Source organism: Xyrauchen texanus, chromosome 13 (assembly GCF_025860055.1).
Source record: "Xyrauchen texanus isolate HMW12.3.18 chromosome 13, RBS_HiC_50CHRs, whole genome shotgun sequence".
NCBI classification, from domain to species: Eukaryota; Metazoa; Chordata; class Actinopteri; order Cypriniformes; family Catostomidae; genus Xyrauchen; species Xyrauchen texanus.
This window is the reverse complement of record NC_068288.1, coordinates 22062511-22076028: the sequence shown is the minus strand read 5'-3', so window position 1 is coordinate 22076028 and position 13518 is coordinate 22062511. Positions and strand designations below refer to the sequence as shown.

General features: G+C 40.4%; 1 protein-coding gene across 2 annotated transcripts in view; it reads right to left on the bottom strand.

Annotated features, from left to right (window-relative positions):
* The window catches only part of LOC127654478 (solute carrier organic anion transporter family member 2A1-like), a 41296-nt gene extending 33595 nt beyond the window's left edge, over positions 1 to 7701 (bottom strand). For both annotated transcript variants that reach the window (XM_052141699.1, XM_052141700.1), the window contains exon 1: positions 7565 to 7701. In XM_052141699.1, coding sequence (XP_051997659.1) covers positions 7565 to 7624 — 60 coding nt within the window. In that variant the 5' untranslated portion in view covers positions 7625 to 7701. The remainder of the gene's footprint in view (positions 1 to 7564) is intronic.
* Between the last annotated feature and the right edge of the window lie 5817 nt (positions 7702 to 13518).

Genomic DNA, 13518 nt, shown 5'->3' with positions numbered 1-13518 from the left:
CAGCGTGCTCTTACCCCCAAACAATCAGAGCAAAAACTAATGTGTGTCCTCTTCCGCTATAGAGCAAGAAGAGGGGAACACGCACCGTTTGCGGCTTTCAGTCATTCTCTCTTTTTTTCTTTCTTTTTTAGAAATATATATATAATATTTTCTAAACAGAAGAGAAAAGAGAACAACGTTCACTGCAAACTGCCTAACTGATTCTAACTCCTAACAGAGGAAAGAAAGTTTTGACAGGGTTTGTGAAACACACAGAAACAGAATCGCTCTGAAAAAAGAGTTTCTGAACGACACCTGGTGACGTATCCATTTATAGCCTGGCCACAGGTGCATCTAATGATTACATCAGCCGAGGCTATAAATTCCGGTCAATGTTCATTGACGTGTTACACACTATTTCAGCTCGGTTCACAGCTAGAGTTGTTCCCCGTAGCGCTTAGCAGCGCAGCATCGTAGTGAAGCTTTTTGTAAAGGGAACAAAACAGCACATCAGCAAAATAACACCATACCCACGGTGAAGCATAGTGGTGTGGCAGCATCATGCATTGGGGCTGCTTTTCTTCAGCTGGAACTGGGACATTAGTGAAGGTGGAGGGAATCATGAATAGCTCCAACTACCAGTCAATTTTGGCACAGAACCTTCTGGCATCTGCTAGAAAGCTGAAAATGAAGAGATCATTCACCTTTCAGCATGACAATGATCCAAAGCACACATCCAAATAAACAAAAGAATGGCTTCAGCAAAAGATTAATGTTTTGGAATGGCCCACCTGACCTAGAAAATCTGTGGGGGGACCTGAAGAAGGCTATACACAGGAGATGCCCTCACAATTTGACAGATCTGGAAAGTTTTTGCAAAGAAGAATGGGAAAATATTCCCAAGTCAAGATGTGCCAAGCTAATAGGCTCTTATCCAAACAGACGAGTACTGTAATAAAATCAAAGGGTGCTTCAACTAAATATTAGTTCAGGGATGTGCACACTGATGCAGTTAATTTTTTTTTTTAAATCTCTGAAATGTGTCACTTTGGTTTTAGTGGCATTGCATAGGTTGTCATTTTTTCATTAAAGGTGCAACAATTCTGATACAATTTTTTTTTTTTTGTTTCATTTTTTATATCACAAAACCTGCTGTTTTAACAGGGGTGTGAAGACTTTTTATATACACTGTATACAACAATGGGTATAAAAAGCTTGTCATTTCTTGCATTCACTGTCCTGCAAGAAGGGAGTAAAACTTAATAAATGCTTGTCAATTTGATTGCATTGTTTCTATGCTGGGGAGATAACAATCAGTTTGGCCAAATACCCGATACTGGTGTTTTTGCTAAATAGAGGGACATGTTAAAAGGCACAGCAGCTCACAATAAAATGTTCAGTCATGACAAACAGGATTGAATGATGACTGCAAATAATAATGTCTATAGCTCCTAGAGCTGCTTAGAATTTGTATACTGTCAGGGTATGTACTGTACTGCATTTGAAGTACTTCTCGACCACTAAAGGTGCAGTTACACTAGATATCACGCTCCATTCACTCCTATTAAAATGCATCTGAATGCTGGAACGCTGCAAATGAAAGCTCATGCCAATACATTTATACTTCTGTTCTACACTAACTGTAACTTTGGGTGTCTTGGAGTGGAAGAGGAAACACAGGAATAGAATCATTCAATCTTTAAATTTAAATCGCTGGAGTCGAACAAACAGTGGGATAGAACCAACCATAAAGCTTAACATCACAAATTAACAACACAATGTAACACTTCATAACTTAACACTTCAAGGACTGACAAAAGACTGAACAAAACTAAAAGAGGGAATGGAATACTGGTGGGGATGACGATGAACAGATGGAAGTGATTAGAATAGTGAATTCTGGGAAACGTAGTGCAGGGAAAAAACTTAAAAATAAGAGCCCTTGAAGAAGGTGATGGAGACAGATTGTGACATTACACCCCCATGGATCTGGGGGCCTGGGGGGCGGCTTCAGGGCTGGGAATGGATCTGGGGGCGGCCACGGAGCAGGGATAGGATCAAGAGGCCTGGGAGGAGGCGACAGAGCAGGGATAGGATCAGGAGGCCTGAGAGGAGGCCACAGAGCAGGACAGATGTGGCCTCCTCCCAGGCTCCAACAGATTGTGACATTACACCCCCATGGATCTGGGGGCCTGGGGGGCGGCTTCATGGCTGGGAATGGATCTGGGGGCGGCCACGGAGCAGGGATAGGATCAAGAGGCCTGGGAGGACGCGACAGAGCAGGGATAGGATCAGGAGGCCTGAGAGAGGCCACAGAGCAGGAAAAGGATCAGGAGGCCACAGAGCAGGGACAGGATCAGGAGACCTGGGAGACCTGGGAGACTGAGTCATGAGAGGCGGATCCAAGGAAGGTGGAGCTGTGGAAGGCAGAGGGATCAGAGGTCCAAGGCGGAGTCCAGGGTTCTGAGGGTGAAGGCAGTGTCGTAGGGTAGGCAGATCCCCTTGTCTGTGGAGTTCCCGGGGCTGATTGTTGAGCCAGTGACTTGATGGGAACCGGCTGATCAGAGGAGGGAGGAGTAGGAGCCAAGGAAGGTGTCGAGGGAGGAGACATGGAAGGCATCGAGGGGTTGAAGGGAGCCTGCGGAGGAGGGGCCGAGGAATTTTATGGACATGCCAGAGGAGGGGGGAGTGGGTGGATGGGCAGGAACAGCAGAGACGAGGAGACTAGGAGACTGGATGGGATCACTGGCGACTGGAGACTCATGGGACAGATCATTTCAAAAACAATTGCTGGTGTGGAGGAGGATGTTAGGAGGAACAATTAAGTGATTCAGTCTCCTTTGTAGGTCAGCCCTTCTGTAACTTTGGGTGTCTTGGAGTGGAAGAGGAAACACAGGAGTAGAATCATTAAATCTTTTAATTTCAGTCACTTGAGTGGAACACATGCTGGGGTAGAACAAACCATAAAGCTTAACATCTCAAAAACGTAATACTTCATAACGTAACCCTTCAAACGTAACACTTCAAGGACTGACAAAAGACTGAACAAAACTAAAAGGTATTTATACACAGATAACTAAATGAGGGAATGGAATACAGGTGGGGATGACGATGAACAGATGGAAGTGATTAGGGCAGTGATTTCTGGGAAACATAGTGCAGGGGAAAACTTCAAAATAAGAGTCATTGAAGAAGGTGATGGAGACAGACTGTGACTCTGACCTCTTGGCTCAAAACAAAGAATACATATAAGTGTTCCCCTTGATAATTTTGCCGTCAGACCAGAATGGGGTGTGATGGTCCCCCACCTTGGATCTATATGACGTAGTAACAACAACCCCAAAACTTATCTACTATAGCAAGTATGATTATCAATTATCATTATGGGAAAGTAAAGTGTCTAGTGTAAGCGCACATTTGTATACTGCTTTTGGCATACTACTTAGTGGGGAAGTAGAAGTATTTGGAAGTGGAGTACAGGTAGGTCTGTGATAATAATGAACTTGAAATTGAATTTTACACACTGAATTAGTTCAAACAAAATCTTGCAAATGGGATATTAAAAGCCAGCATTTTTCAGCAAAGCTTAATTTAATTTAAAGAAAGAAAGAAAGAAAAATGGAAAGCTGTTCTACCTTAATGTATTACAGATTCAGCAATTCTCTGTCTTAGTAAAGAGTAAATTAACCTCTGCATGACAAAACACACTGTTTATTCTGCTAAAAATATCACTGGACGATAAAACATGTACTAATCTGAGACAAATGCAAGATTGATGTTTACACTCTTAAATTTTTCCTCATTTCATTGTCAACAAGCCCAATCTTATGCTGACCTATTGCCCAAATAAATGACGCTCCCTCTCTATGCACTTGCAAATAACAAACTCTGCAAAGACAAACAATGTCATTTTGAAATTACAGCCTGCTTTCAACAAAACTAAGGTTTAATCCCTGAGACTTCTTAATCAGAGATTATGTAATAAGATTCATGAATGAAGTTGGAAAAACAAAAGTTTACAAAATACTGTTAACCATGCCAAAACAAAATAAAAAAATCAAGTGAAGCAAGCTTAACTTGAATGCTTCATAAAGCATACCAAAATCTGAAAAGGTCAGATATACAGTTTACAGGCCAAGTACACTGAACAACATGTTATTCACCTTCCTTCAACATAAGTCATCATCACTGCTTGACTCGCCCTTAATGAACAAAACACACAGATACACACATACACAAATCCTGTCCATTTCACATGAGCAGAGATGCTTCATTGGTCACATAGGCTCAAATATTCAATGCACTCACACATTCGTGCAACACTCACACACCCTGACTGGTAACAGGATTGCATTTGTGAGGCAAGCAGGGGTGTAGCAGTCATTTAAAAAGTGTGTGTGTGTGTGTGTGTTAACACTTACAATGCAGTATTACTATATTACAGTATATATTAATATATGAGTATGAAATAAGTATTATATTAAATTATACGTTTTATTTATTTTTAATATTTGTAGTATTTTAATCTTGTGGAGCACTTGCTCCTGTTTCACACATGACAATAAAAGACTGAGCACAAGCTGGTCCTGAATAAATTATTTAATAAAATATAATAATGACAATTATGATGATAGGCAATTAATACATGTGCACAATTAAATTTTTTACTCTGTGCTTGAGCATTGTGGGATTTAGATGTATCCAAGTGTCTCAAGTGTTATGACTGCTTTCACCAAAATTTGTTCAGATCCATTTAATGATTCATTGACCATTTCTGGTGATGCCAGGTGGTGACAAACGAGTGTCTTGTGTGAAATGAGTTCTGAGTCACTGAAGAGAAAATATTTACATTTGCATATCTACCGACCTAAATAGAGACTTTAGTAGAGGTTTAAAGCATTATAAGAACAAACCAAATCCATAATTTCCCCATAGTTTGTGAGCTGCTAAGCATGACTGTTATCAAGATAACAATAATAGTCTTATAATAATTACTTAATTATTGACAGTTATAGAGTTTATGTATAAAAAAGTGTGTCTACATATCTATTCTAAGAACACAGCAGATTTTTATTTTTTCCTACAGTTTGTCGACTGCACACCAAAAGAAAAACAAAACAAAAAACAGGAGCTGATATTAAAAATAGCTTTACATATTTAACACAGATCTAGTAATCTGCTTGAATTGGCAAAAACACCTGATCAAATTATTACCTCACAAAAATAATGTAAAAATCATACTTAATGATCGACTCGGGCGCTGATATAAACTCCACTTACAATGTGTGCTTTAAAGAAGGATTGGCCTTTGTTTTTTCTGCAGTGCATTTCATGTAATGCTGCCAATCAAGAACAATATGCCGATAAATATCTCTCATTTGTGTGTTCCTCATCTCTAGATTATTCATTTAGATCAACATCAATGCCGATAAGCAACATTGTACAAATGAACGGAGCCGTGTTGATTAGATTCTCTGTCTGACGGCCTATTACTTCACGGTTATTTTGGCTCATGAAACTCACCTGTGATTGGCTGGATGATTGCTCAATCACACCAAAGTAACAAAATGCAAATATATGGGTTTAGCTTGAAAAAGTGCAGGTGACAAAATCATCTTTTTAAAGAGTGAGGGGGACATGACTGCTACGCCCTTGGAGGAAATGTGTTTTTCACTCACAAGATGCAGAATGTACAATAACCTACAAAGGGTCTGCATTCAAACAGACACTCTACAGCTCTATAAAGACCCTTGCAACACAACAAGTCACAAACCAAAGGGCTTTAGATATACAGTTTCATCTTCGTTGATTTTGGACTGTGTTCAACTGTGGCTTCTCTCTACTTGTACTTCTGTTTCAAAAGAAATGAATTACCACAACTACTGATTGTGCCCTAATAAAGACAAACAGAGCAGAATGAGCAAAACTAAACAGATAGTGTCTTATATACATGTATCTGTATCATATCAAGCTCTCTTGGCTATTGCAGTTACAAACAATACTCTTTATTTGAATAGGAAAAACAAATGCCTGTAATACTGTGCTTATTTTATATCCACTGATTGTTCATGTCATGTGCCAACATTTTTATCAGTAATTTATTACAATTACACAACATATTTGAAGTGGGTGTGAAACACTTTCATGAGCAAACAATGAACTGCGATTCATGTGAATGATACCAGTAGAATTCACTTGAGCGTATGAAGTATACAATTGCAAGCTTTTAATATGACCAACAACCTTGGTCAGTATGTCAGAGGTGATTCTCCAGCAGATATTGAAAGTGGAAGAATGAGCTTTTAAAGAAATTTTAAGGATTTTTGCAACTTCAGACAAACTCAAATGAACTTTCATTGTATGCCAGAATCTCAAAGTTAAGTTAAAGGTCAATCGATCACCGTGAAATTAAGAAACAGAAACAAGCTAACCATGAGAGTGACAAATATTTGTATTACAGTGACAGTAATTTTTTTTTTTTTTTTTTTTTTGTTAAACAAGATGTATTAAAAAAGTGACCAGATATATTAATCACAAATAAATCCATAAATGTCTTGTAAAGCCAAGTTCAAATAGTTTTGAGAGTTACTCTATAACACAAAACGCAAAGCTGTGGCCAGGGAGTACAATCTTTCTCACATTGCTTTCTAACAATCTTTCGAAAGCATGACAGAACAATATTTTTGTCTAATAGCTCAACATTCCACAATAATTTTCATAGTGACTAAAACTTGTTTGACTGCACATACCGCTGTACTTCAGCAAAGCATAGCTCCTGGGAATCCACCTGAAATACAAACTGTCTTTTGAGCAGGGTCCTCATCCTGAGCTGCTAATAATCTTAAGAGCTGCTTCAGGCTGATCAATGTCTATTAGAATGAGCAAACACTGTTTTCCTGAGTTAGCAGTCAAACACCAGAACATTTTTTGAATTAAATATTTAACAATCTGCTTTACAATCTGGATTTTACAAAAGTGAGAGGCATAAAATACATAAGCAGGACTATAAAACATGATACTGTGGGATGATATCCACAGCAGTGAACTGGCTAGCAATCATTAATATGTTCACTATTCACTATGTCTAGGATGATGAATTGGAAATACAAGCCTAAATAAAAAAGGACTTTAGACACTTAGATTTGGCCACACAACGTCTTGATGGTTAGAGTGTTAAGGTTTTATTTGATACCATTATAATCACATACATCTGTGCTATTATAAGAACTTATCAGTGTTAAAGACAAAAGTTCAGGTTCGAAGTTCAAAAGAACTGATACAAATTCTGATAGCACAAATAATAACATAAAGTACCACAATTTCCACCATCTCCAACAATACCAACAGCAAGTGTAAGTTGCTTTAAAAAAAATCTCTAAAAGATTAAATGAAGACAAAAAACTTACTTTGAATTATTAATTATTATATTATATTATATAAAAAAAGTGTCTACTAAATGACAAATGAACAACAGTATAAACCACAACTAAAATTAATATTAAGATTGTTTTAATTTTGGAGCACTATTCATATTAATATTATTAACAAGAACATCAATGAAATAATTATAACAATAATAGTTTACCTTTATGTTACAAAACAACGCTGGCTTGGGTTTCTTTATATCTTTGGCGTATATCTCCATGTTTCCTAGGTCAAGTTGCCTGTTTAGACAGTTTCAAGAGGAATAAACTAGACAAGTTTCCTCTCTGCTCATCGTCTATGGGAATTATATGCCTATCATCAGTGATATAATGAGAACCCGCCCACTACTCCACGCGCTATTGTTTTGGGGCGCTTTCTCTATTTGAGAGACGCAGATTTCTTCATATACGAACTTCTGCAGTGTCGTGGTAAGGGAACTGTGCACACATGTTCGTCTTTCGCAAAACAGGTAACGTAAATCATAGCGTAAATTTAATAATTTAACTAGATTAAAGGCAATGTATACCGGAGGAGAACAGGAAGATGAAGTTTCACCCAGCACAAAAATTGTACAGCGTAAATTCACGTTTGCTTTTCTGTTTGTGAGCTTTTGAGCCATTACACTGCACACATACATTTGTAGTAATGATTTAACATGATTTTTAGCTATTTATGACCTTTAAAGTGTCATTATCTTTTATTTAGATAATTATATACATTATAACAACACAAACAATACTCAGAGTGGCCTATATAAATATATAAACTATATAATATATAAAAAAGTTTCTAAATGCCACTATAAAAATGATGACAAATTGACAAACGCACCAGGAAATATCAAATAATAATGCTTTTATTTTATTTTTATTTTTTTGCTGTTTGCAATGTCAAAGATAAAGTGCATGCATTCAAATATAATTGGTCATATATGGCAAACCTACCCCAAATTTAAAATCTGCAATGACACTTTCAATAAAACAAGAGCAAAAACTTTACATGTAAAAAGCGCTTAGTTACGGATGTAAACTCCGTTCCCTGATGGAGGAACGAGACATTGTGTCGGAGAAGCGACACTAGGGGTCTCTCTTGAGCACAGAATATACCTCTGATCTATGAAAAAATGATAATGACAAGTTGGCAGCTAGTATTTGCATACCCCGCCCACGGACATACGGTATAAAGGCGAGGGAATACTATGAGTTCATTCAGGATTTTTCTGAGGAGCCGAAAATGGTCCGGCCACTACAGTGGCTCGGCTCAGCAACGTGGCCGGGAGGACACAATGTCTAGTTCCCTGCATTAGGGAACAGAGGTTACATCCGTAACCTAGACGTTCCCCGTCTGTCGCTCTCTTCGACGTTGTGTCGGAGAAGCGACACTAGGGGTCCAATTTAAATCACGCCATGCGCTGAGCCGTGTACGTGTTCTGCTGACACAGGAGCGGGCAGATATTTTACGTGCCAAGATGACCAGCTGTGTCAGACTGCACGTACCCTTCCCCAGTGCCCCAAAAAAGTCCTCTGAATCCTTCTGGTTACACTAGACAGGGGAACAAGGCGACGCTTGCCAACCCGGGAATGGGCCAAGCTTGGCTGGGCCTCTTTTCTCTCTATGTTTCTCGCATAGAGCAATAAACGGCCGGGGCCTTACATGCATCAAGGGAAGGGGGTTTTACCCAGTTTCTTATTCTTTCAGGGGGAAAAGACCCTGCGGAGACCACACCTGCCTGGAAGGGGAGGTAAGAGTGGTGAATACATCACATGTGTTTTTAGGCGACACGTGAAAAGTGGCGCGGTGGTAGATCCAGCCTCAAGGAGGGGGGAGTTGCTACAACACGCCGACCGGAGGGCAGCCGGGGACTGCCTAAGGAAAATGCGGGTCCACTTTTGTAAGGGGACCGTATCGCGGAAATTCCAAACAGGGGGAGTCCGTGTAGGAGTCCTCACCCTGTGGAGCACATATTCCAGTACAGGGTAGATTGAGTACATTTACATTTATGCATTTGGCAGACGCTTTTATCCAAAGTGACTTACAGTGCACTTATTACTGGGACAATCCCCCCGGAGCAACCTGGATTAAGTGTCTTGCTCAAAAACACAATGGTGGTGGCTGTGGGGATCGACACTACGCCACCACCACTCCATGTACCCGCAGTGGATTGGGTCGGCGAGTTCCTCCGCTGAACTGCAGACCCACAAGGGCTAGGGAGGAATCGTCCATGAATCCAAGGAGTGGGATCTCCTGGGAGAAACAAATGCACAATTTTACCTCAACCGAGGGAAAGGGCCCTATAAGCAAGTGATTCACCCGGCCAGCCCATCAGCGTGTTATCTGGCTCAGACCTGAGAAAACACGGGATGATACTGACTCAACCCTGAGACTGTAAAATCTCGCAAAGTGTGTCGCCCAACCCGCTGCTCTACATATGTCTGCCAGGGAGGTTCCCCTGGCCAGTGCCCATGAGGACGCAACACTCCTTGTTGAGTGAGCTCGGACCCGCGGGGGGGTGCAAGGCCTGGGTGTGATAGGCCAATGAAATGGCGTCCACTACCCAGTGGGAAAGCCTCTGTTTGGAGACAGCGTTTCCTTTCAACTGTCCCCCAAAGCAAACAAAGAGCTGCTCAGAACATCTAAAGCTTTGCGTGCGGTCCAGGTAGGTACGCAAAGCATGTTCCGGACACAGCAACGAAGGGGCTGGGTCTGCCTCCTCCAGGGGCAGCGCTTGCAGGTTCACTACCTGGTCTCTAAAGGGTGTAGCAGGAACCTTGGGCACGTAGCCCGGTTGCGGTCTTAGGATCACGTATGTGTCTGCCGGACCGAACTCCAGGCAAGTGTTGCTGACAGAGAACGCTTGCAGATCCCCGACCCTCTTGATGGAAACGAGCGCGATCAGCAGGGCAGTCTTGAGAGAGAGGGATGCCAGATATGCCAGAGCGTGCCTTCCTCAGGGGAATTTTCCAGGGAGGGGCTGTCGCAAGGAGTATGAGGTCCGAGAACCAGACCCGGGTGGGCCAATAGGGAGCCACTAGTGTGACTTGTTCCTTGTCCTCCCTGACCTTGCACAGCACCTGTGCAAGAAGGCTCACTGGAAGAAATGCGTATTTGCACTGGCACACAGCGGGCCAGCCTCTGTTCGGGCATACCAGAGCGGGCAGTGGGAGGTCTCTCGGGAGGCAAACAGATCTACCTGGGCCTCGCCAAATCGTTCCCAAATCAGCTGGACCGACTGGGGGTGAAGCCTCCACTCTCCGCTGGGCAGGGGTTGTCGTGACAGCACGTCTGCTATCACATTGAGTTTGCCTGGGATGTGAGTGGCATGCAGTGACCTGAGTCGCTGCTGGCTCCAAAGGAGGAGACGACGGGCAAGTCGTGGCATGTGGCGGGAGCGTTCGCCGCCTTGGTGATTTATGTACGCTACCACGGAGGTGCTGTCTGACCTGAATAGGACATGTTTGTCCCGAACTAACAAAATACTGAGGAGGAGGAGGTCCGGTGTAGGCGTCCTCTGAACTCGTCGGGTTAAAAGTCATGGGCTGAAGGCGGGGGTCCGCGTCCAGCATGCCGGGACTGTTGAGATCTGGTGGCAGAGTGCCGTGAGAATGGCATTTGCTGGCCAGGTGACCCAGAGACAAAGGCAATAGCTCTTTTATTGAGAATTTGGGTACCGCAGCCCTGTCTAAGGGGAGCAGCAAATTAAATGAATTCAACAAAAGATTCTCCTCCCGGCCCTCCACCGGGGGACGGAGTGGTCTTACATCTCGGGCTCTGGGTCGACCGTCTCAGGAGCGACTGGGAGCCTTCCGGGTCCTCGAAGGGGTCCGTGAGTTTCCAAGTTCTTTGATTCCCATTTCCATAAAGCTGTGTTCTTATGTGCATTTAATACATATTTAAAGACAACTTAGAGATTTATTGGGAACTGTCAACACATGTGTTTTGTTAAAGATTGTTTTTAGAAAGACCTTAACAAAAGTGGCTAAACAAAAGGTCAATCCACCGTACCTTCCTTTGAAATCTTATGAGAACAAAAAGGAGTGGTTGTGTGAATATAGGTCAGTTACACAAGAGACCTTAATTTTCACAAAAAGCATTATCCAACCATTTATATTTCTTTTACATTTTAAATAACCATTGAACATGGAGTGAAAGCAAGTAAGTGCTGGTGCCGTAGATCAATCGTAAAGCTTTTGGCCAAAGCCTGTATGAATGGGACTTGACAGAAACTTGTCAAGTGTTCTCTTAGTTTCTTTTCAAGCTTAGTTTCTTTTCAAGTTCACAGAAGGTGCGTGTTCCTTTTAATAAGCCTCAGATGTCTAATAGAATTTTGAAATTTACCAATGAGATTAAACATTGGTCTGAATTTGACACCCTGAGCTCAGTCTTCAAGTCAGTCGGTAGACAACTTTTCAATACTGCATGACATAAAACTTTTAGAGATTTGATCTTCTCCATGGGTCTAACAAAAACATATTGTGTGTTTTTTTTTTTATCCTGTATGGCATCAAGACATCTGCATATGAAAGGAAAAAATAAATAAAACAGTTATGTAATTGGTTTAGTAATGCTCATGTTCTTTTACAGTTAATTTCAATTAATAAATTTAGGCCATAACAAATAATAAATGTGCAAATAAAGTGAAAAGAAACTATAAGTGCTGCATAAAAATAATTGCTAAAATGAATATTAGTTTTATGAAAAACTGAACTGATTGCTGCTTTCAAACGTGTATATTCCGAGTTCCCACATTTTTTACCAATTAATCACCATAAAATATGTAGTTTGTGAATACAGGATAATAATTTTTTCAAATCATTCAAATTCTGATCAATTCGCTAATTAATCACTCAGAAATCTTTGTTTAGTTTTACATTCACTGTAAACAACCTATTCAAATTTGCTTTAAGTAAGTTTTATTCCACAAAAGTGCAAAACTAGCCAATTAAATATTTTAGAACAGAGCTTAACTAGAAAAAAACATATTCACCATAGAAATATCCATGAATTTGAAGATTTTAATTATTACTAAGACTTTTCCAGGCCCGGAATAACAAAATTATTAAACAAACAAAAAAACATGTTAAACTTCCCCGATATTGCCATGTTTTCCATGACTGTGGTAACTCTGTGTATTAAATGTAATGCATTCTGTAATGTATTGTAATAATGTAACAAAGATTTTTGTTTTGTTTTTTGGAGCAAAAATGCCATTAAAACTGCATTTTAAGCATTATATACAAAAGTTTGAAACATGCATTCAACAAAAGCCATCATTACAGTGTAATGGTACCCAGCTGGTAAGTAGCTGTGCAGTGTGTAAACCTCACTCCCCTGCCCTCAAGAGGTGTGCTAGTGACTGACGCTAGAGGATGCAGCCTTTAACCTCTTCGTTAATGTGCCTGTTATAATTTTGTTGTGAAACAAAATTATAGATATAAAAATATGAAATGAATGAAAATATGAAGCTGTACTTTTAAATATGAAACTAAATCATGACATACACTTGTGGGCCAAAAAAGAAAAAGAAAAAAAAAAGGGCCAACCCCAAAACTGGAAAACTTTTAAGCTTCTAATAATTTTCCTCTTTAGGAAACAACTTTTCAATTGTGGGAAGAATTTCTGCAATATTCTCCAGTACTCCAAAGCATTGATTGACTTTTCACTGTGAAGCAGCTCACCAGTACCAGCAACTGAAAAGGCTCCCCACATCATGACACCTCTTGCTGCATGCTTCACTGTGGTAGAGATCCATTCACCAGATCTTCGAAGACACCCATCTGGAGCATCATCATGCAACTCAGATTGAGATTCATCACTTCACACAACTCTGCTAAACCACTCTGAATCAAACTTTCCCTATAATGCCAAAAACATTCTGACTTTGATGTTTTTCTAAGACAGCAATGGCTTTTTTAACACATCTTCTAGACACAAACCTGCATTAGATAACCTTCTCACTATTATTCTTCTCGAAAGAGTCTTGTTTTCTGAGGTCTTAAACTCTGTTGACAGTTTTTGCAGGCTTTTATGTCCTGTCTTTGAGAACTGTACATTTCTGTTGTTTCAAAGCATTGACCTATTCTCTTAATAGCCTTATAGAGATCTTCTCTGCCTTTA